Source organism: Rhineura floridana, chromosome 21, assembly GCF_030035675.1.
Source record: "Rhineura floridana isolate rRhiFlo1 chromosome 21, rRhiFlo1.hap2, whole genome shotgun sequence".
NCBI lineage: Eukaryota > Metazoa > Chordata > Lepidosauria > Squamata > Rhineuridae > Rhineura > Rhineura floridana.
In genome coordinates, this window is record NC_084500.1 from 12,681,506 (window position 1) to 12,705,662 (window position 24,157).

A 24,157-nucleotide genomic window follows, 5' to 3' on the forward strand; every position below is an offset into this window, starting at 1 on the left:
ATAAGTCGGGATCGACTTGAAGGCAGTCCATTTCCACATTTGGTGACTTCAAAGCACCACGCAGGGCTCTTTGTAAGGGGCTTGCAAAGAGCCCTGTGCTGTGCTTTGAAGTCCTACCAATCAGCTGATAGTTACTGCTTCAGAAATCAGTTATGCAGCACCTATGACACCCTGCCAATCAGCAGAACTTCAGAAGCACTGCATTTGGGGTTTCTGGTGTGGCAACGACCATCTGACTGGCAGTTCTTTAGAAGCCCCTTCTGCTGCCTTTTTATCTGCTCATATATATGATGTCAGGTGATTGGCAGGTGGGTGTGGCTTGGACACAATGGCCTGGTAGGCCTGATTAGGCCAGCAACCACAGGTTTCCCACCCCTGGGCTAATGAAGGAAGACTGTGGTTTAAGTACTGGTTGCCTAGTTTACTGTATCCTCTTTAAATAGCTATCAGCATCAAACTCCCTGGTTTGGTGGAAAGCTAGAAGATAAACCATGGATAGTTACCGGGCCTGCAAACCCAGCTACAGTTAGGCCTGTACTTCTCTCCAATTCTCTAGTGCTACTGTATATTTTGCAGCTTAGAGACAAAGTTGTGTACTGTATACTGTAGTGTACATTAATCTCATACTTTAGATTAACTAATGGAACATTTGCCAAAATATTGTGAATGCCAAAATCTCAAATTCTTTCAAAACATCTTTGTACCAAACTCCTAGCACATGTTGCATTTAGAAAGCCACTCACACAGTAGCTACTGGGATCAGAATGTTGGTCAGCTGGCCAACAGGCCAAGAATAAGGAATGTTTGGCCCTCTTCATCTTTTACTTATACAAATGTCCTCTGTACTTGTGTTCAGCCCAAAGCCACATCTTTGTACACTATCAACTAGGAGTGGATTTTGTATGGATTTTAACTGTAAGCCACTTAGGAGCCAATCTTGCCTGAAAAGTGGAGTATTTGTCCATGTAACATCTGAAGCACCGGAGCCTTCCCCATAGGAGAGGAAGTTAATACCAACCCTTTCATTCCCAGCAGGTGTTTTCTACTTGCAGTACCCGTTAACATCAGACTGACTTGAAAGGACTAAATTAACATTTCTGATGGTAAAAATATGCAGCACCTTGCAAGAGAAAGCTGAGCCCTGTATGTAGTCACACAGGCCAACTGTACACAAGAATGTATTAGCAAACTGGTTTTCCATGCAACCTAGCTTCAGAGGAACTTTTCCATTTGACTTAACTGCTGAAAAATGGCTATGGGTTGCACAAAACTCTGAAGCATGTTCTCAAGTGCAATTTGCATGGATCCACACAGAAAGGAGACCAAGTGAGTGGCAGAGCACATGCTTTGTGTTTCAGGTCTCAGGTTCAATCCCTGGCATCACCAGTTAAAAGATCTTGGGGAGCTGGAACTGGGAAAGACATTTGCCAAAACTCTGGAAACCAGCTGCGAGTCAGAGCAGACAGAACTGGGCCATAAGGCAGCACCTTGTTTTATTATCCCTGAACAGGCCAATCAGACCATTACTTACCATGCATGAAACAAGCACACACCTAAAACACAGGTGGAGAGACTTCAGACATGTGGGACCATTTATTTATTTATTACTAAAATCCCAAAATACTCCAACTGGAGGCAAGTGCAGAAGACATAAGCTTTTAATTAATTTTTTTAATTCTAAACCTATTTTTTATTCTAAACCTGTTTTTTTAATTTTGTAATTCTAAGCCCAAAAAATTGTTCTTAATACTAGAATTGAACATAGCTCATACTCCTTCCTCATAAAAATCCCCTCCACTCCAAGCTTTCTTCATTTCAGCAATATAAGGGGGGGGGTATTTTGTTGCCATTGTTGAAAAATCAAGAGTCAGAAATCTTTGGCGATCTACTTCAAATCACTCACAAATCTACCAGTCTACCTTCTGTCCATCTCTATCCAATGATCCTCCGAGGCTGCACCTTACAGGGGGAATATCAGTAAGAGGGGACAAGTATCTTTCAGGGAAACTTGTTTACTATTTACTGGTCCTCCAACTGAGAAACCTCTATGAAGTCTGAATACCACTGCACCATATGCCTGTTTTCACAAGTGGGAGCATTCACAAATGGGTTCTTCAAAGCAGCCTGTTCGCCAACTTAAATATCCACATCACCTCGAAAACTAAACCACTGAGCTCTCCACCTTTTTTTTAAGAAGGCTATTATTCTCTACTACAAACACAATAGCAACATAAGAAGTGAGGCAATGGCCACCAGAATTATATAATCTCACCCACAGCAATTTCCCCAAATGGAAGACAAGCCACTTGCTTTCTAAATACAGGCGCTCACTCATCAGACAAACGTAGCGAGGTGCATGTTCTAGCAAAGCTTTTTTTTTAATTCCCGAGGGGTGCAATTCTTGCAGCTAATGACTGGGTGTATGCCATGCTGCTCAACATATTGCATGATCCCTATCTTAATGACAGCCTATTTGGTTAACTACAAGTTACAAATATAATTATAATGCCCAGTCTGCTCTATTAGATTGTGGATATATTACAAGGGAATAACACAACTGTCAACACCAGCCAGTCCGCAGGAAGGCTGCTCTTGAAAGCCACCCATCAGCCAGCTTACAGCTAGCCAGGCAAGGTGGCGGTCAATTCAATCAAGTACTTGTAATAGCTTGCCCATACTGGAACTAAACATATAGAACATGTATTTTGGAACTCACACCTTCTGACATATATATGTATATTTAGTGACACAATGACTAAGGCATTCCAGGCTGAAGACAGGTGAAAGTAAGATACATACTTCTTATTCTGTCAGCAACTCCTTGGGGAAAAGATTTTAAATCAGCAAATATGGAGGATCTGGGGATAACTCAAGGGACTTTACTTCTGAAGCCATAATGAGCCTAAGGCCTGGAGGCCATATCACCTGCATGCAATGGAGAAGAAAACAAGCTTGGCTCAAGACAAGGGGAATAATATAGTTGAACCAGATCACTATATACTCTTATAGAGGAGGATGCCATTGAGCAAAGGTAGGAGAGGGCATGACAATTGGTTGGGATTTTTCAACTTGCAATATTAAAAAAATAAGATGAGGTCACAAGGGAACAAGTGGAGTATTTTGAGATGAGCAACTTTTCAGCTACATGTTATCCTGAGATTGAGGAGCGTGTGGCTCTATTTCAGGGCACTGTATCAGACAGGGCAATAAAGCAAGGGACAGGTGAGAACAGATGCTGGCTGCACCCTAGTTTTGAAATTCACTTGCCCAGCACAAAAACAAAACAGATCCCATGTACATGGTTGCCTAAGTATAGCATGATACTGCTTAAGAACTTGAAAATATTTGGGGGGCATATTAGGGGAACTATGCAAGATTTGGCAACCTCAATAACTCAAAGCAGTAGTAAGCTTTTCAATTAACAAAAAGTCTTTAAAATGATTAACAGACCTAACCTTATGGGCCAGGACAGAGGATTCAAGCACAAACTCCTTTAAACATGCCACAGTACAAGATGACCCCGAATGACTGGGGAGAAATGCAACTGTACACACGATGTTATTTCTCAGCGAGGAACAACATGCCTGCACTCCCCCTCCCACTGGCATCAGACCCTATAGGCTCTCTTCATCTGGCGAAATTAATTGTTACCAATACAGCTGAATTAAATTCTGTCTATATGGGGAAAAAATACCAAACATTTTAGGCTCATTTCCTTACAAGTTATATGTGCTTCACTGTATATGCTTTCCTATACTTGGGTTTAAGCAAAATTAATCACATGGGCTGCTTTTAGTCTGAATCAGAATCTAGAGATTCCCGAGTGAAATGGTTCTTAATTTGAAGACATCAATAGGCCTTAATGAAGCCCTTTTAAACAGCCATGTTTTGAAAGAAGCACTGTGTACATTGCTACTAGTTACAATCAAGTCTCATTCCTCTTTCTACAATTCCTGTCTAGAGACAGCAATCATTATATCAAATACATGAATGGAAAACGAGGCATTTCACAAATGTCTGCTACTGGAAATAGCTTGCAAGGTATAGGCTGAGTAAGTAAATCCAGGCCAGATTGGGCTTGCACTAGCCTTGTGAAAACTGGGCTCTCTGCACAGCACAGTCTGGTTCTGAAGCACCTGTTTCGAAAGCAGTTTGTCAGGCAGCGTGGAAGGCTTCTGTCAGAAGAAAACAAAGTATAAACACACACAGAGCTCATGAAACTAGTAACACAGTTCTTTGTAACCCAGACCCAGTTTGCAGCACGCAACCCTCTTATAAGCCACACAATTTCAACCAAGTATTTTCACTTGGATAGTCTGACTTAAGCCAACTAGCCCACATCTTACAAGGAATGGCCAACTGGTAACCCACACAGGGCTGGCACCAGCCTGCCCTGGGCCCTGGCACACATGCACGCCCCACCTACCTACCAAGTGGGCAGGGGGATGGGGGGCAGGCAAGCAAGAGGGCGATGGGGGCGGGTGAGCAGGAAGGCAGCTCCCTGCCATGGATCGCAGAAGGGGAGCACTACTCCCCCACCCTAACAAGGGGCCCTTCAGGGGCCCCTGTGGGCCACAGGGCCCTCAGCCAGGGCCCCACCTGGCCGACCTTTGGTGCCGGCCCTGGACCCACATAATATTGCTCCACCTCCAAAGCCCCATTACTGTTTAACCTCACCAAGAAAAGCACAAGAACTGACAATGTGAGTGCACAACTTCTTCAGCTTCCCACCCCATCTTTCTGCCATCCTCTACTCCATCTGCACATATTAACTAACAGGTTTGAAAATTAAGTAGCTCTTCTGCCAGTTTCAGCAAGAATGGAAGCAAATACCTTTCCGCCCTTGCAGAGCTCTTCACTGGATTCTTAGTTGAAAAGGTGGGCTCAGGACAGTTCAACCCACCATTATTATGAAGTTGGCTGTTGCTATCACGCTTGTTTTAACTTTTATTTGTCACCTAATAAAAACATTTCTCTAGATGACATAAAATAATAAACCAAATTAAAATATTAAAATTCAATAAACTAACAAAATCCACCCAGCAACAATTCAACAATAAAATCAGCAAAGCATGAATAGTATAAGCACTAATTCACTATCAGTAAAGCATCCCTCCAAAAGCAAAAACATGACTGTTCAAGTTCTTCAGCTTCCCTCTGCACCCTTCTACCAGACATCCCATGTCTTACAAAGACCAAAAATCAGCTGAAACATTATTCCCACCACCACTAAACCAATTGCTCACTGGAGATGGGAGAGAAGGATTAATGTATCTGTTTTGTCTTTCGCAGAGTGGGAGGTACTTTCCTATAATAGGTACTTTGCCAAGTGCCCAATTTTGTACTTGTTGTACAGAACCTTTTTTGCCCCAGACTAGAGTCTGTAAGCATAGCCTGCATTTCAAACCCACATGTAATTTTATAGCAGGGATGGAAGGCTAAATTATCAGACCATGAACCCAACACATAGCTTCACTTTCCATCAGGATTTCAACTAATATGCCTTTAAGAATAGTGTCCTTTCCCTAAAACTGATCGCTCTTTGTGGCCAAGAAAACAAATGCAGCCAAAGATGCAATACTAGAAAGCCAACTTAGGCAGCCTTCAACCCTTTTACAGTATAAGTATTTCCCAGTAGCCTCTACACAAAAGTATTTACATTAATGTATCTTGTAGACACTATGTAGTGTCTTCATATAGAGCTTTTACCTATTTTAATGTAATGCACAGATAACCTAAAAGAAAGCAGCCTGCTAGCAGTTATCACCAGAGGGTCACAACCACAACCACCTCCCTTCAAAATAGCCTATCGATAATTAGCACACCTACATCAGTTTCCATGCCCTTCTTCCACCTACGCTGGTAACTTAGCTGCCAAAGAAAATAATGGAAGAAAAAGATTTGGCTCAAGGCCCCTAACCTAAAATCACAATTTTAAGGACAGATCAAAACAGCACATAAATTCTTCAGACAAGATTCAATCAAGCCAGACTTTTAAGTCTTTTTAAGCCTAAGAGAGCCATTAAACTTTGTGAGGTTATGATATACTTCGGGCTGGTTTGGACCCAATGAAACCATAATTTAGCATCATGAGAACAAGCCTGGCCTCCCCCTGGCCTTGCACACACATACCTGGTACAACTGTGAGAAGACATTTGTAAACTTTTGCTTCCTTTTTTTATTAACTGCAACTTGCCATGTTATCTGAAATCTGGAAAAACTTAAAATTATGTGGAACAATCTAACTTCAAAACATAGTTAAGCAGCTGGCATTTTTCTCTAATCACAGGAAAGATTAACCACAGTTTAGGGTTCGGACAATACACTGAACTGTGGTTAATCTGAAATTGAAATGGACGCTTCCTATCTCTTGCACACGCGCACACACACACACACACCCCAAAGAAGAGGGGAGTGTGCAAGCCTTGGGGAGGTTAGGTTCATTCTTGTCAACACAAAACCAACACAGCTATTAGAATGTCGAACTCTATGTATTTATGAAGCTTTCTGCTGTAAAAGTAATTTGCACAAAGATATGTACATTAAGACCCAGGCACCTTGACTTGTTAGTTTGCTAAAATTGCTAAATAAGTGTCACTTTCTGCCATAAGCAATGTTACTGGGATTCCCACTGATCCCTTGCATTAAAGCCTTCTAAAAAGGGATCAGGAGATAAATGAGGACATGAAGAATGAAACAGCATCTGACTATATTTTGTTAAGTCATTTTCATTCACTTGCAGGCTGGTTTTGTATAGCCTGGCATTCAAATCGATAGCTCTGGGTTTCCTTTCTATCACTGTGATTTCTGTGATAAAAAGAGAACACAGTTTCATGACCCAGGGTGGAAGGATTTGGCACTGTGAACTTCCATTGCCAGAGGCAAAGATTTTTTTGCACTGAAGCCTTGATGTCAGAGCAACCAATTAGCATAAGTGAATCATACCTTGGTTGTGCTATTACATGGATTATCTTTTTCCTAATATTAAACATGCAATGTGCACTTTCAGGGCAAAAAAAATATCTGTTTTAACATATACATCAGCTCAGGTGTGTAGACAAGTTACTCAGGCTTAAAAGCTCCACTTTGCTTCAGAGCAAGACACTTTTCAACACAAGAAAGAGATCAATAACCTTGAAGAGGTGGCAAAAATCCATCCTGCATACAAATAGCCGTTCATATCTTTTTATGAGGTTTGATTCAAGAGATTAATTTTTACTCCCTTGCTGAAATACTGTATACATTTCTTTAGTAAAAAAATTTTTGACTAAAGCCATGTGAAGTAGAAACATAACTGTGAGTCAGCCATTAAAGTCCTAAAGTCTATTTTCACAATAATCTTTCCTTCAAATGGCTATTAAGAAAAGATATCGAGGGAGTAGAGGTGGACAAGGAGAAGGAAAAATGACCTCTAGCCCATACTTCACTAAGAAATGTAACAATGTTCAAATCTCAAAACAGGGAAAATAATTAAACCCTTGAGTGGATTGCAGACATATAATTGCTGGAATCTGCCTATGGTAAAACATTTTATTCCTTGTATATAAAGATAAAAGTCACACAAGAACTCTATTAATTATCACTGGCTCAAACAGATTTTGTTTTCAAGAGGTTTTTTAAAGCCTGCTTCCAGAGACTGGGCACCTAAGAGAGTGACTCATCTTTTTACTTGGGTGACTATTTTCCTTTAGAAGAGAAAGACTGCAGTGCATTGGCCTCAGATTTATTCCTTCGCTTCATGTTTTCAAACTGGAATCATGCTTTGTATTTTAAAGAGAACAGAAGGCTCAACAGGCAAATGTCGCAGGCTTGTAATTTGCAGAGAGGATTATTTTACCTTCAAGAAAGAGGGAGGAGAAGAGGTATTGCAATTAGTTTACTTTTTCCAAGCTAAAAAAAAAAGGGGGGGATAGTTTGTAATTTAGGTTCTCTCTTGGATTGTAGATTTAGGAAGTAGCCTAGCATGCTGCATTCCTTACAGAAGATTAATGCTTCCAAGTGACTCAAGTTGCAAGCTATATGGCATCATTTTTTACATTATATTCTAGCATCTTTTAAAAAAATAGCTCTTAATGGGACTTTTGTTTTTCAAATGGGTTTAGCACAGGGAGCTGCTTAAGAGAATACATGGTTGTTACTCACTCAGGGTCTGATTTGTTGAGAGCAATCCCTGGAAAAATTCTCTTGGGCAAGTATTTTTTGAAATCAAGCTCCAGACTAGTAAATTGGTTAGGAACCTGAATATATTCTCCCCACCACCACCCACAGATGGTTTGTTCCAACATTTTCTTGTTAAGTCAACAAATTCCAACTATGTTAACATGCTCTCTCCTCAAAGCAGGCCACTTTTTCATGCAAGTAAGGGGATTCCTGACCTATAGCCCAATAAAGAAGGTGGGACATCAAAATTAAAATATCATCTGTCCTTAAGACTTCTTCAAGCTGATTTAATTTCCAAGCAAAAAACCGGTTACAAAAAAGAAATCAAAAGACAGAGGGCTACTTTCCTAACAGAAAAGTGGTAAAAGCCCCCGGAGGGGGAGCAGGGAGTAGAAAGCTTTTATGTGACAGAGTAGCAGAGAGAAAATAGAAAAATGGGAGAAGAGAATAGTAGTTTTAAGTAGGAGAGCAGAACAAAAGAGCACTGAGGAGAGAAAGTGACAAATTTTTTGGAGAATGAGAAGAGGAAATGAAGCATGCGAATACACATCATTACAAAGAAGGGATAGGAAACAGAGTTAACTGGAGAAAGTGATAAATGCAGAAAAAATATGCTAAAAGAAGGTCATGGTATGAACTGAGAAAGAAAGAAAACAAAGGGAACAGAAAGAAAATACAAAGTCATCTTAGGAGGGCAACAAATAAGGAGAAAAAATATAAGGACAAGCAAAATGAGGTGAAAATGGGAGAACAAACTTATGAAAGGTGGAAGAGTATAATTGTTTAGGAAATAAAATGAGTGGTACAGTTCAAAAATTGAAGACAACAGAAGAGAGGAAAGAAGGGGAGAAAAGCAGAATTCTATATGCAAAAACAAGGGGGGAGTCAGTCATTTGCAAGAAGGAAAATGAAAAATCAGTAAAACAGACAACACCAATAAGATGTTTGAAAAAAATAGAACAGTCAAGAGTAACATGCCAGGAGAAGGGCAGCCAAAGTTGCAGCAACTTAGAAAGTATGAAATTCCAGGGTAGCCCTGTTAGTTACTGAACACCCACACACAAGATCCTATGGCACTTTAAAGACTAAAGGGAGAGTGCAGATTATGGTAGTAACGACAGGCAATAACTGCAATTAAAACACCAAAGAAAACACAAAGGCAAGCAAGAGAAATGCAGCTAGGGGTCAGAGACACTAATATTTAATAAAAGGCAGAAGTATTTGGGAGCAGGAGAAACAATTCAGACCAAACATTACCAGATTGGAGAGTAAAATGTGCAGAGAATGGGGGGGGCATGGGAGGGATACTTAAGGAGTCTCAAACAAAACAGGGAGGGAATACAGCAGCAGCAGTATTGGAGGGAGAGAAATAAGCAGCTCGAGAACACAAGATGGAGAGGAGATTGAAGTGAGTGAAGTGTGCAGAAAATCTCATTTTGCAGTGCAGGGGAGAGGAGAAAAATAATGCGAGATTCCCAATTAAACACTGGGTGGGAGAGGCAAAAATGCAAAAAAGTTGGGGGGAAAAGTAGAGCATACAGACTCTCATAGTAGGCAATTCGTTAAAAGTCCTAAATAACTGGAGAGAGGTTTTAATAAAGAATGCAGCAGAAAATGTGGTGGCAAGGGAAGGAGCACAGAAGAGTGTAGAGGATCTCCTGGAGGAGGGAGACAGATTAGTTAAGAGTCCTAAAGAACTTGGGGGGACCTCAAAAGAATGCAGCAGCAGAAAATGTGGCGGTGGGGAGAGGGATGTGCAAGCAGTCTCCAGAAATGGAGAGATTAATTAAAATCGTAAATAATTAGAACATTAAAAAGAACGGAGGCAGCATTTTAAAAAATGCAGCAGCAGAAAAAAAACTTGGGTGGGTGAGAAAGAAAAACACAGCCAAGTCAAGAAGTGCAACATATTTCTTCTCTTTAAGAAGTGACCACCAATATTTGAGCACAAGATCCAAAAAGCAACACAGATGAATCAAAAAGTGTAGAATATACAGATATATCCAGAACAGTTTGTTCAATTTTTTTTTAAAAAAGTAGCCCCAGACATTTGACCAACCTGAACTGCAAAAAGAAAGGGGGGGGGGAGGGAACCCCAACTCCCATCCTTCCAAAAAAATAATAATAAAAGATCACGATTTCCTCCGATTTTCAGAAGAAAAACCCAGCTATAGAAGGTAAAGGAGGGAGGAAACCCAGCTACACAAAATACTTTTTTAAGCGTGGGGTGGTGTGTTATTTTTTTGCGGGAGGGAAGGCTGCTGCTTCGGGATGCAAGCGGCTGTTTCCTGGGGGTAGGGGGTGGAACCGGTTAGCGAAGAGAAGAAAAGAGAGGAAAAGAGCAGAGGAGGGAGAGTGACCGCGCTATAGCCGGCCTCCCACAGCGCTGTAGAGAGAGAAAGAGCGCGCGCGAGGCCAGTTACATTCTCCTTCTCTCCTCCCTCCCGCTATTCCACCCCCTCTTTTTTTGCTACTGGGAGGGGGGCCGCCGCCGCTCCGCCTGACAAGAGCGAGCCAAGGGCCTAGCGGGGTGGGTTAAGTGTTGTGCTTTTTTTGGGGGGGGAGAAAACCCAGCGCGCGGAGGGGGGGCGCAGAGGCGGGGACAACCTCGGTTGTATGTTTTTCAAAAGGGGGGTGGGTCGGTGGGTAGAAAGAAATCAAGGTCTGGCCGGTTTTTTTTTAACCCCCCTCCTCCTCCCCCCCGTCCCTCCCTCTCACCTGAAAGAGGAACGCGGTCCAATTGGCCTCCATGGCTTGGAAGCGGCGGCCGAGAATATGGAGGGTTATATTGAGAGAAAAAAATTAAATAAAAATAGTGTCTTCTATACAGATACAAATGGTGTCTGTCTCTCTCTCTCTCCCCTCAGGCCCGGCGGCCTGGTCTTTTAGCGTCTCCTCACAGCGCCCGCTCGCTCGCTCGCTCTTCCTGCCTCTCTCTCAGTTTCTCCCCCGCCCGCCCCCCTCCCCTCCTCCTCCCTCCCTCCCTCCCGCGGGCCCCCAACTACATGGAGCCGACAACAAAGCACAAGCGGCGGCGGCGGCGGCTGGGGCTGCGGCTGCGGCGGCGACGGAGGAGGGAGGAGGCGGAGGCTCCTCAACATGGCAGCGCCACAGCGGCCGCGCTTCCGCTAACCCCCGGGCCGTACCACCGCCTCACAGAGGGGGGGTTCGGTGGGGAGGCAGGGAAAGGAGGGAGGCTGGAAGGAGCGCGAGCCCCTCCTCCGCTGGCTTGACACCCCGCGGAAGGCTGAGGGGCGGAGAGGGGAGGGAAGAGGAAAAGGGGAGCCGAGGGGAAGGGGTGGCGGCGAGGGGAGCTAGAGGGACGCCCCCGCGGAGGCGCGGAATGGGACGGCCCGCTCTCCTCAGGCTGCTGAACGGAGGGGAGGGAGACGGAGGGGGGGAGAAGCGCTCGAGCCTTTTTTAAGCTCTGAGAAGATGGAGGAGAGAGAGGGTAGAGGGTGAAGGCCGGGGCTGGTCACCGCGGCTGTCCTCACCGCCCTCTCTCTCCCCATCCACCCACGCCTCACTTTTCAAAAATAGAGAGTATCCTGTGAGGGTGAAAAGAGGGAGGGGGGATTCCTGTCAAAAATAGCATCTGGGGAAGGAATTCCCTTCTCCCTGCAAAGTATTTAATGCACAAAATCTGTTACAGAGAGAGAGATACGTCTTTGGGAAGATTTCTCTGAGAGACCTGCACTTATATAGCAATTGTTTAATAGGGAGAAATCTTCCCGAAGTGAAAGACCTACAAAAAAAAACCCACCCACAATCTGATTTATTTTATTTAACAGACTTACAGGCCAACTTTAAAAACCACAGTTAAGGCAGTAAGCAGAACTGTGACAACGAAACATTTTAAAGCCACTGACAAAATCCACAAATAATAAGAGGCGCATTGTAACTTTATTCCACTCCAAGCCAGGAATCATCCTAAAATTCTAAACGTAACAGCCCTGCACAAGGATAAATGCCATTTTCAGTATTGAAGGCTGTACAATCCTAAAATGATTTACGTGGGAGTAAACTCCACTTAAAACATTTGTGTGACTTCTGAATAAGCATAGGATTGCAGTATAAAGCACTTGGGCTTAAACCTCAGCTAACCCAGTAACACTTAAAGCTAGCTGGTACATATTTCTTTCATAATGTGGCGATTCCTTATTCAAATCTGAAATACCAGTTTGCCAGATCAACAGCAGAATCCTGTGTGTGTTTACTCCAAAGCAAGTCCAATTTATTTTTCAAGATACGTATATCCTGCCTTCTCTTCAGCAAAAAAACAGAAACAACCATTAAAAGCATACTCCCAAACTTGCATAGGATTGCAATGGAAGGCTGCAATCCAATCCTAACTGAACTTGGAAGTAAATCCGAGTAACGTTAATGCAAATGACTACCAAGTAAAGATGTTTAGGATTATGCCACATTTAGAAAACAACTCGAGATTTATGGCACCCAGTTATTAATAAGCAACTGCATATTGTTTTGTTTTTTAACTGTTAATTGTCTTAAATAACAGGGGTTCCCAAACTGGTCCATGGACCACCAGTGGTCCGCAAGCTTCATCCAGGTGATCCGCAGGATGTCTCTAAAAATACAATTAAAAATCAGATAGCACCTAGCACAGTGCACTGCAATTGATACAACAGGCAGAAATATAATTAAGTGGTCCACTAACACCTTCAGCAATTTTCAGGTGGCCTATGGGGGGGGGAAGTTTGAGGATCACTGATATATAGCATCCAGCATATGAATTCCATTACCTCAACCAAAGGATTTTGTTGTATTCCTATAGTTTTTGCTTTCCGAATTTGATCAGTTCTCTACTCATATCTGCACCTATTCTCCAGCCATACATAGGATCAAGGCTGTTGCCTGTGAAAGGTTCTGCCACAGTATCCACAGTACTTTATTGAGTATACAAAGTGGTAAAAAGCAATGCCACTGGGGCATTCTAGAATACCTGGCAACCCTACTATGCATATTCATCCCCCTCGCCGGGAAACCTTGGTTCAGTCAATCAAAACCCACTTGAAAGTTAAGTGCAAGTTGCCTGTTCTCCTGAGAAAGGCCTACATCTCTTTGTAATAGCCCAGAAATACAGGAAACAGATATAATACTGGATTTCACTGTGTGGTTGAAAGATACAGATTTGCCCCACAGCGGAAGCCACTGAATCCACTCAAAGCAAGCCCTTCATATCAGCCAGTCAGTAGAAGCTGCTCCGTTTGGGCAAGTGGGGCACTGCCAAACCAGCCTCAGTTGCCCTTAGCCAGCCTCCAGCTGCCTGCAGTCTCATTTACATCCAGCAAGTGGCTCTGGGTCCACCTGTTTTAATATTAGGATGATTCAAAACGCTGAGCATTTCATATAGCACTTTTGGACGGCTTCAAAGTATTTCACATTATCGCATGATAATCCCTACAGCAACCCTGCAAGGGAGGCCAGCATTGTTAACTCGATATTGCAGATGGGGGAATCTGAGGCATACCATAGGATTTCACAGTGGAGGCAACATTCAAGTGGAGGATTACTTCCCAATTCATAGCTAGGCATTTTAGCCTCTGCACTACATTAGTGGATAAAAACATTCACATCCACAGAGAAGCTGGCCGTGGCTCAGTGGTACAGCATCTGTTTTGCATGCAGAAGGTCCCAGGTTCAATATCCGACATCTCCAACTAGGGCTGGGGAATGTCACCTGTCTGAAACCCCTGGACAGCCACTGCCAGTCAGCGCAGACAGTACTGAGCTAGATGGACCAGTGGTCTGACTCAGCATAAGGCAGCTTTCTAGGTTCCTGTGTGTAAAAGCATTATGTTGTGGGGCCAGAGCTCAGCGGTAGAGCACCTGCTTTGCGTGCAGAAGGCCCCAAGTTCAGCGCCCATAATCTCCACGTAGGGTGAGAGAGATCCCCTGCCTGAAACCCTGGAGAGCTGCTGCCAGTCAGTGTAGACATTACTGAGCTAGATGGACCAATAGTCTAAGGCAGCTTTCTATATTCACAGCTCCTTTTCCCCAGAGATGGAGAACCTGTATTCAGACAACATCTGGAGGACCACAACTCCCACTATTCCTGACCATCGGCCATGCTGGCTGGAGCCCAACATCTGGAAGGACACTGGGTCTTGTGCCTGGTTTATTCTCCCATCCCTATTCACAACAGCCTAGCCCTTTTTCTATGCAGAATCTGTCTGGAGCACTACACCCTTCTCCTTTCCGATTGATTGACTGATTTCCCGCCCTTCCTCCCAGCAGGAGCCCAGGGTGGCAATTTCCGCCTAGGAGGGTAGCAAACTGGCCCAGGTTTTCACCACTCCTTTGTTCGTGTGACTGGTATCTCATTGAGTCTCAGCATTTATGAATCTGTTGGCTATCCAGTTACTGGATCTGCATAAACTGGCAAGTGAATAGTTGCTAACTCCTATTTTGGATTACGTATGGGGAGCCTGGGGCTCTCCAGATGTTGCCAGACTCCAGGCCCCATCAGTCGCAATCAGCAAGGCCAACAGTCGGAAAGCATGGGAATTAGGAGTCCAGCAACATCTGATTGTTTTAGATGGGTGTAGTCATCCAGGCTCTCAGGGGAGGTCTTAGATCCCATACTTTCTTGGGAGCAAGGTTCCAGCAGGGTCCCTATGTCTCCAGCATCATATGAGCCAATCAGCAGAAAAGGGCTGTGTGTTAGCTACTGAAAAGAGTCTTCTAACATGCTTCCTTGTCCTTTCCTGCTGATTGGAGAATGAAAGATGGCGAGTCAGCCACGGAGAATACTTTTTCCAGTAACTAACACTCTCCCCTTTCATGCCAATTGGCTCCTTGGGACATCTGTTATTGTGGGAGAAGGTGTCGAAGAAGGAGGACCTCATTCTCAACCCAGCAGCAAAAGAAGGGGGCGTGGCTGTGGCTATCATGAAGGGACCCCACACTTTGAATTTGCCACTACACTCTTGGTTTCAGATCCACAAGTGGGTCACACAACACACAAGACCCTGAATGTGCAATTCCCTCCCGTGCAACAATGGAGAAGACTTCCTCCCGCCTGTCTAAAATGGTGCCTGCCACCCCCCGTTTTTGTAAATACCTATACTGGAAGAAAGTTGGACCGGCAACAAAATGTTGCAGTGTACCCTCCCTTCTAAACAGTGTGTTCCTCTTCAGATTTCTAGCTGGCCATAGTAGAGCATTCTACTCCCACCCCCTTTCCCCGGTTCCTTTTTTTCCTGCATATTCTGTGGCTACCAAGCTCACTCAGTCCTCATTGGGCTGTTTTTTGCCCGCTTAGGTTCTCCCCAATACAAATGTCAAGATCCCCTGAGCATGCTGCCACCAGTAGTGTAGTGGCAAATTCAGAACTGTAGGGTCCCTTCATGCTAATCAAAGCCGCCACTACCCTTTCTTTTTCCTACTGGGTTGAGAATGAGATCCTCGTGCATGCCTTCTCCCACAACAACAGACATCCCTAGGAGTCAATCAGCATGAAAGGAGAGTGTTAGCTACTGAAGAGAGTCTTCTCAGTGGCTGGCTCACCTCCTTTCACTCTAATTGGCTCCAATCAGCAGGAAAGGACAAAGAAGCATGCGAGAAGATGCTTCTCAGTGGCTAACACACTCCCCTTTCATGCTACTTGGCTCATGGGATGCTGGAGGCACAGGGACCCTGGCGAGACCCTGCTCACCAAAAAGTAAAGGGTCTAAGACCCTCTGAGATCCTAGACAACTACACCCCTGGTTGCCACACATCCTTCTCCCTTCTCAGTGGCCCCATTTTGACTTTCACCATCAGCAGTGGCTGGTGCCAGTTGGGACTGGGAAGGTAGAAAGCAGGGAGTCCAACAGAGTCAATGACGGGCAGAGCCAGAGCCAACTAATGTTAATTTTGCCTCCTCGCTGAGTCCTACAACAAACCTTGAGACGGGGGAGGAGTCAGCACCACCGCCTGGACTTGTAAGTGAGGAGGCAAGCAGATAGGGCCTGGCTAAGGGCAGACTGAGGTTAGCGGAGTGGACCAGCATCCACTGCTTACCACACAAGTTCCTTATTTGAAGAAATGATGAACAGAGGATTGCTAGGTGTGTGTTGTTGTTTTTAAGTCTGCTGGACTATTAAGCAGGGCATGGGGGGCTTATAAATTTATCATGTAGCATTTAACTGATAAACGGCTTGACAAAATACGACAGCCCTACTCTTTAGGCTAATGCTTCTCAGTCTCCTAGGTTTTTAAAATGCACACTATAAAACAGTTGTGCATGCTCACTTGCCACCATTGCTGGATGCCCACGGTTTAAAAAGTGCATTTATTTATTTTATATCCCACGCTTCCTCCCCAAAGGAGCCCAGGGCGGCAAACAAAAACATTAAAAGCACTTTAAAGCATCTTGAAAACAAAAGACTTTTGAAACATATGAAAAACAAAACATCTTAAAAACATCTTGAAAAAACATTGAGAAAAACACGTCGCCATCTTTGTCCAGTGCCAAAAGGGGGGTTCGTCTATGCCAAACCTTTAAAATCAGGAAGAATTAATGACACAGAGACCCACGTTAGGCATGGGGACTACAGCTTCCATCATCCCTACCTATTGGCTATCTGCCTGGGGCTGATGGGAGTGGGAAGTCCAATAACATCTGGAGGACGATGCAGCCACTACCTCTGCCCCTCCGATTGCCTACGTTGTAGAAGGACACCCCACGGGCCCATATGAAAGAGCGAAATAACACAGCCTTGCAAACAAGCCCGCCAAAGTTACTAGCCCACAACAAAAATCAGCAGCTTTGCCTCATCCTACACCGATTATATGAGTCATTTGTGGACCAAACAATAAAAGCCATTTGTTTGAAGATGTCCTTGCTTGTCCCCCCCCCAAAAAAAGAACCTTAACTCCCAAGCAAGTTCACAAGCTTTGGAATAACACACTCAGTCCCCTCAGTAACAGCTGGATAGATAAGTTTCACCCACTCTACCCAAGCAACAAAGCAGCCTCCTGCATTGTTTGTTGCAGCGACAAAAGCCGTCCAGTCACCTATCCCTATCTGGAAGCTACATGATGTGTATTACACCATTCCACAATGAGATGGCACAAACACAGAAATGAAGTTCAGTCAGTGGAGGCTGGTCCGTTAGGGGCAGTGCCCATCAACTTCAGTCTACCCCTGGCCAGCCTCCACCTGCCTGCCTTCTTACTAACAACCAGTCCAGGGGTGGCACTGCCTGCCAGCTTCCTCCTTCTTAGCGCTGTCTCTCCCCCAGCAGGGAGGAGGATGGGGACAAAACTATAATCAGTTGGCTCCGCCTGTCATTGGCTCCATTTCCATCTACTGTTGGGCTCCTTGCCTTCCGCTCCACCAGTCCCAATGGGCACCACCCGCCCCTGAAGTCAACAAACTTCTATATTCTTAAAGGCTTATTTTTAAGCCCCTAATAGGCGGGAAAGCTAGGTTAATAAACCTGTTGAATGATCAAGAAAACCTCAGAAACCAAAGCAGTCAATGCATAGTTATTGCTCCTTCCCACAACTAGCAGAACAGACCAAAAGCAACCCTTCTTGCTCCAATATATACATGTATAATGTACTTTAAACTTAAGAGCCCTACTGGATAAGACCAACGGTCCCATTTCCCACAGTGGCTAACCAGATCCTTTCAGGAAGCCCACAAACAGGATGTAAAAGCCACACACCTCTTCTAATTGCTTGCCTCCACCTTATGGTATACTGTCCCTGAACCTGGAAGCTCCATTTAGCTATGAGAGCTTGCAGCTATAGAGTAACTCATTCTGCATGACATAAGACTCCCATAATCCCTGACATTAGCTATGCTGGTAGGGGCTGAAAAAAGTTGTAGTCCAACAATACTTAGAGGACCAGTGCGGTGTAACATTACAGTGTTGGACTATGACCTGGGAGGCTATGGTTCAAATCCCCTCTCAGCCATGAAGGTAACTGGGTGACCAGTTACTGCCTCTTTGTCTAACCTACTTCACAGGGTTGTTGTGAAGATCAAATGGGGAGGGAAGAACCATGTATGCCACCTTGAATTCCTTGAAGAAAAAGTGAGGCAAAAATTGAAGAAACAAAACATAAAACATTCCCAGTCCCCGATTTATACAGATCACACTCAAGATTGGCTTAACACCAATGTTTAGGTAACCTTATCTCTTTTTTTAAAAAACATACAGAAATTAAGACACTTGTCCTAACTCTTCACATTACAGTTTACAGCTGGAGAATAAGTCATCAGTACACCAAGCAGACGAGGACATTGAACTTGTGAAGGATTATCAATACCTCGGCACAGTCATTAACCAAAATGGAGACAATAGTCAAGAAATTAGAAGAAGGCTACGACTGGGGAGGACAGCTATGAGAGAACTAGAAAAGATCCTCAAATGCAAAGATGCATCACTGAACACTAAAGTCAGGATCATTCAGACCATGGTATTCCCAATCTCTATGAATGGATGTGAAAGTTGGGCACTGAAAAAAACGGATAAGAGAAAAATAAACCCATTTGGAATGTGGTGTTGGAGGAGAGCTTTGTGCATACCATGGACTGTAAAAAAAGATAAATAATTGGGTGTTAGAACAAATTAAACTATCACTAGAAGCTAAAATGATGAAACTGAGGTTATCATACTTTGGACACATACTAAGAAGACATGATTCACTAGAAAAGACAATAATACTGGGGGGAGAAGAAGGGAGTAGAAAAAGAGGAAGACCAAACAAGAGATGGATTGATTCCATAAAGGAAGCCACAGACCTGAACTTACAAGGTATGAGCAGGGTGGTTCATGGCAGATGCTCTTGGAGATCGTTGATTCATGGGGTCACCATAAGTCGTGATCAACTTGAAGACACATAACAACAAACACCAAGCACCCTGCACATCCTTAGTTTAAACCTCCAACATGACAAACAGCTCCAGGAAAAGCATGGATTGGCTTTATACCTTGCAACAGGAACGGGCGGGCACCAGCTACCTGACTCCTCCCCCCCCCAGCTGTGATAGGTTTCTTGCTTGGCTTTCCTGGAGTTTTCCTTAAAGGGGTCATGACTAGGCATGGAAAAATCTGTCTGTTGTGGTTCTCTCAGTTTCTCATTTTTCCAATGTTAAATTCAGTTCTCTACATTTCTACAGTGATCTGCAATATTTTTTTTAAATCCTCATGAAAATTCTCCACTATTTTAGTGCAACTTTCTCCAAATAAACACATTTTTGTAGGCAGTTTTGACAAAAGTACATTTTTGCAAGCCATTTATCATTATTTAATCCCTTTTTGCATGTTATTTTCACTCATGTATTCCTTTTTTATGCACACTTTCTCCTACTATATGCATTTTTGTACATGTTATTTAGTTGGCAAACTGCATCCCAAAATCCTAATAAATGCAAATTTGGAAGGATGGCTGTGTTTCGGTTCTCATATTGTTTTGGAAATTGCAAATTTGATGGATTCTGCTTGAAATGTGAACTGAATCAAAATTCTCATCCATCCCTAGTCATGACCCAACAGGCATCTGAACTCTGATCCTCTAGGCTTCTACCTGTATTTTCTGGCGGTAGAATTTCCTAGCCCCAGGAACTTATTAAGGCCAACAGCTTTAATCTCTAATGGAGTGCCAGCAACTGGCTCACTGTTATGTTTGCTTCGTTTGTGACTGACTGCCAAACTTTTTTTTCCCCCTGGCTTTAACATATGATTGCTAGCTTTTAAATGTAGCTGCTTCTTTAATTGCAGTTCAATCAGCAGTTAATTAACAGGTGATAAGCTACACCCCCCAAAAAAGCTTCTGCTGATCGCTGCAAGTCAAATCTCTGTTAAAGGCACAGGAGCAGGTCAGGCCAGGCCACTTTTTGCTGGCCGGTTGGCAACCCTTTGTCAGTGAGCTCTTAGAAACACATATAGTAGGTGAAACTACACACACACACAAACTGTAATGCTGATTATTTCCATCTGCCAGGAAGCAATTAAAGACAGAGAGGAGGAATCAGCCAGACTAATTCAAGCTGAACTCTTCCTGCTCTACCCCTGTGCATGTTTACTCAGAAGAAACTCTCACTGAGTTCAATGGCACTTAGTCCCAAGCAAGTGTGATTGCAGCCTGACAGTTACGCCTGTCTTTGTGCTCCTGAAAGACAGATATTTACTATTGCAGGTTCCAATATTCTGTTACAAATTAGGAGCAATTACTGGGCAGGGGGGAGATAGCTAACAGGAGTTGAAAGAGAAATGCATCTGTTAACTATGATGCTATAATATAGCTCAGGCACATAGTGGTAAGCGGTGGTAATGCAGCCAAAGTTCTGCTCACGGCAGGAGTTCGATTCCAACAAAAGGAGGAAGTTGAATCTCCGGTAAAAGGGGTCGAGGTCCACTCAGCCTTTGATCCATTCGTGCTCGGTAAAATTAGTACCTGGCATATGCTGGGGGGTAAAGAAAGGCCAGGGACAGAACTGGGAATCCCACCCCATATATACGGTCTGCCTAGTAAATGTCACAAGATGTCACCCTAAGAGTCAGAAACGACTCACACTACAAGTGCGGGGACACCTTTACCATTTTTATATTGAGGAAGAGATTGCCAAACTTCTAGAGCAGATGTGGGGAACCTTTGGCCCTTCAGATGTTGCTGAAGGACAACTCTCATCATCCCCAGCTATTGGCTATGCTTGCCGGGGCTGATGGAAGTTATCATTCAGCAACATCTGGAGGGCCCAAAGGGTCTCCACACCTGGAGCCAGGGATTGACTTGCTGGAAACGGCAAAAAACGGATAAACTTACCAACAATCTACACAGAACATATGGATGGGTCAAGGAGCCCAGTTTGAACAGGGAGCAGGGGGAACTGGCTCTCTTATTGCATACTGGAGTATCTATTGTGAAATAGAAGATTGGAAGTGAAAATATTTCAGAAGGCTTGGATTGCTACTGTGGTAGCTTTGGGTTTTTTGAGTGGTTTGGCTTGTTGTGGCCTGTGTGTGTTTTTATATTTATTGGCTTGTATCCAATGTTAGTCCTATTCAAAATGGATCCTTAAAACCAGAGCTTGGAAAAGTTACTTTTTTTAACTTATAACTCCCATCAGCCCAATCCAGTGGCCATGCTGGCTGGGGCTGATGGGAGTTGTAGTTCAAAAAAGTAACTTTTCCAAGTTCTGCTTAAAATCTCAACTTAAGGTGTTGCTCAGGCCCTGGGCTCCTACTGGGAGAAAGGGCAGGATATAAATCTAATAAATAAATAAATATTCAAGATCTACTAATTTAATGGGCTCTGCTCTGAATATAACTGGTCCATTGGATATAACCTGTTACTTCTTATTGATGTATATTGGCTGTTTTTATTCAAAATCACCTTAACATTCTGGCATAAATAAATATATAAGGCAACAATTTTTTGTTTGTTTATTGCAAAAGAAAGGCATGGGAAGCAGAGCAAGAAAAAAAACCATGGCAACCTTAATTCTACATATATTCCATGGTGAAGTCCTGCATGTGGGGTGGTGGAGGAAATAGATTCATATTTAACTCTATAGGAATCATGAATGCTTTAAGGAATGTCTAGGGTTGCCACCTCTCTTCTTTTCTGCTCCTGAGTCTTGAACACAAAAGTGGCATGCAGAAATTAAGCAGGCAAAGATTTCTCACATCACCTTGTCTCCCTTTGGGAGGCAGGGTGGGATAGAAATTTAATAAATAATAATAATACATTATTAATGAATGTCACAACAACAATATAGATCCCATGCTAGGAAAAGCTTTGCCTGCTAACATTGTGCAAGTCACACCACTGTTAAAGACATAGGAGCAGAGGGAATAAAAAAGTGGCAATCCTAACCATCAAATCCATCTAATTTTGCCTTTGGGAGCTGTCTTAGAAAGTTGCTTGATACTGAGTCAGACCATCAGTCCATCAAGCTCAGGATTTTCCGCCCTTACTGGCAGTGGCTCTGGAGGGTGCCATACAGGACGGTCTTTCCTAACCCTTCCTGGAGATGCCAGGGATCGAACCTTGGACCTGCTGCTCTGCCACTGAGCTCCGGTCCTTCTTCAGGCAGCAGCAACAAGCAACTCATCTGCAAAGCTTGCCATTCTTCATTTGCTTCTTTCTGTTGCACCGTGGATGCCTTTCAGCAACTCTTCTCGAAAGGTTTCCCCTCCATCGAGCCAAATCTGTATTCGCCAATACCATCTTTCCTATGACCGCAGTGTACCAGCTTCAGTTCTGAGGGAGGGAGGGGGAAAGCAGAGTCTCAAACAAAAGCTGCAAAATCCACGTTGAAATTGCACTGCAGAGCCGAAAAAAGAACACAAAAAAACAGGAGGAGACTGACATATATTCCTGCCTGTCGACTGAGACTGTGCCTTCCTTTCTTCTGTCCCCCCCACCCCAGAACAGGCCCACATTCAGATCCACATTCCCATACCCCCCAGGGGAAAAAAAAATAAAAGAAGGAAAGATGCTGATGTTGCTACTTTAAGAAAGAGATGCACCATTAAACTGAAGCTCCTTGCTTGCAATTCCACCAGGGCTGTGCTACTTTCACTGAAAATAAAAGGGAGGAACTGATTGCAGCTACAATGAGCTGACACTGAAGGTTACACAGCCACAACTCCAAAGGGTGGGAAGTTGGTGGCTATTGATCCCTGCAGAGGATCTCTCGGCATTTCCACCTACACACCCTGTCTCATTTCATAGTTGAATTCACCTTTCTGGCCTACATATGGTGCGTGTGTGTATTTGTTGGGCCAGTTGGGTACCCTGCTGTTCCTAAACTTCTTTTCATGCTTGCTTCAGCTAGTAGTTAAAAACAAATACCCGGGAAACGCAGGCGAGAAAGGAGGCCAGCCGCAAAAACAAAATAAAATTCCGTAACACCACCTGGATGAAATTCAGAAATCGAGACGTGTTAAAAGCCACATCAGCAGCAGGGGGAAGAAACCAGGCCGTTGATTAGACACAGATGTTCAAGTTTGATTTAAAAAGGAAATTTAAAAATGTGTTGGTACTCTCTTTTACAAACCCACACAGATTATATATATGGATGGAGAACCTGTTGCTGTCCAGATGTTGTTGGAATCCAATTCTTGTCAGGTCAATGGCCAGGATTGATGGGAATTTTAATCTCACGATATCTGGAGTAGGAATGGAAAGATCTGACCATTTCAGTTCTCTCAGTTTCTCATTTTCCCAACCTTAAACTCAGTTCTCCTCATTGCTGCAGCTATTTGCCATTTTTTTAATTCTCTTGAAAATTCATCAGCATTTTTAGCACAAATTTATCCAATAAACACATTTTTGTATGTGATTTTGTCCAATGTACACATTTTTGCAAGCAATTTATCCTAAGATAATGTGTTTTTGTATGTTATTTTCACTAATATTCATTTTTATGAACACTTTCTCCTAATGTATGAATTTCTGTAAAAGTTATTTGGGTGGAGAACTGCATTGCAAAATTTTGATAAACGCGAATTTCAAAGGTTTATAGTGTTTTTGGTTCTCATAGTGGAAAGTGCAGATTTGATAGATTCAGCTTTAAATGCAAACTGAATATTTTTATTTTTTATTTTCTTTTTATTTTCTTTTTTTGCCATTCCTAGTCTGGAGGAGCACAGATTCCCCATCCCTGAGTTTCAGGCATGTTTTAGGGTCAGAGTCTTAACAGCACAATCCTAGGCATGTCACCTCAGAAGTCCCATTGGACTCATGCAATGCATGTATGCATCTGTGTACAGCAGCTGTGGGGAAACTTTGGCCCTCCAGATGTTGCTGAACTACAGCTCCCATCATCCTTTTCCATTGGCCTGGCTTGCTGAGTTGATGGGAGTTATGGTTCAGCAGCAGCTGGAGATCCAAAGTTTTCCCACACCTGGTGCAGAGGACTGTAGCCCCAAGCTGCAATTCCATAGGCAGTTTCCTGGTAGCAATCCCACCGGCAGTTTATCGCAAATTCAATGGGGATTAATCCCAATAAAGTGTCTATGTCATTGCAGTC

The 24,157-nt window shown here is 43.5% G+C and overlaps 1 protein-coding gene and 1 long non-coding RNA gene across 4 annotated transcripts in view; both read right to left on the reverse strand.

Moving 5' to 3' along the window:
- VEZF1 (vascular endothelial zinc finger 1) overlaps positions 1-11,114 on the reverse strand; it is a 28,207-nt gene extending 17,093 nt beyond the window's left edge. For all 3 annotated transcript variants that reach the window (XM_061604850.1, XM_061604851.1, XM_061604849.1), the window contains exon 1: positions 10,879-11,114. In XM_061604850.1, the coding sequence (XP_061460834.1) occupies positions 10,879-10,911 (33 nt within the window). In that variant the 5' untranslated portion in view covers positions 10,912-11,114. The remainder of the gene's footprint in view (positions 1-10,878) is intronic.
- Positions 4,097-7,265, reverse strand: LOC133374225 (uncharacterized). Its single transcript, XR_009759839.1, has 3 exons — positions 6,133-7,265; positions 4,834-4,975; positions 4,097-4,175 (listed from the first exon to the last, which is right to left on the reverse strand). It is a non-coding gene; the product is annotated as an uncharacterized LOC133374225 (long non-coding RNA).
- Positions 11,115-24,157: the final 13,043 nt, after the last annotated feature.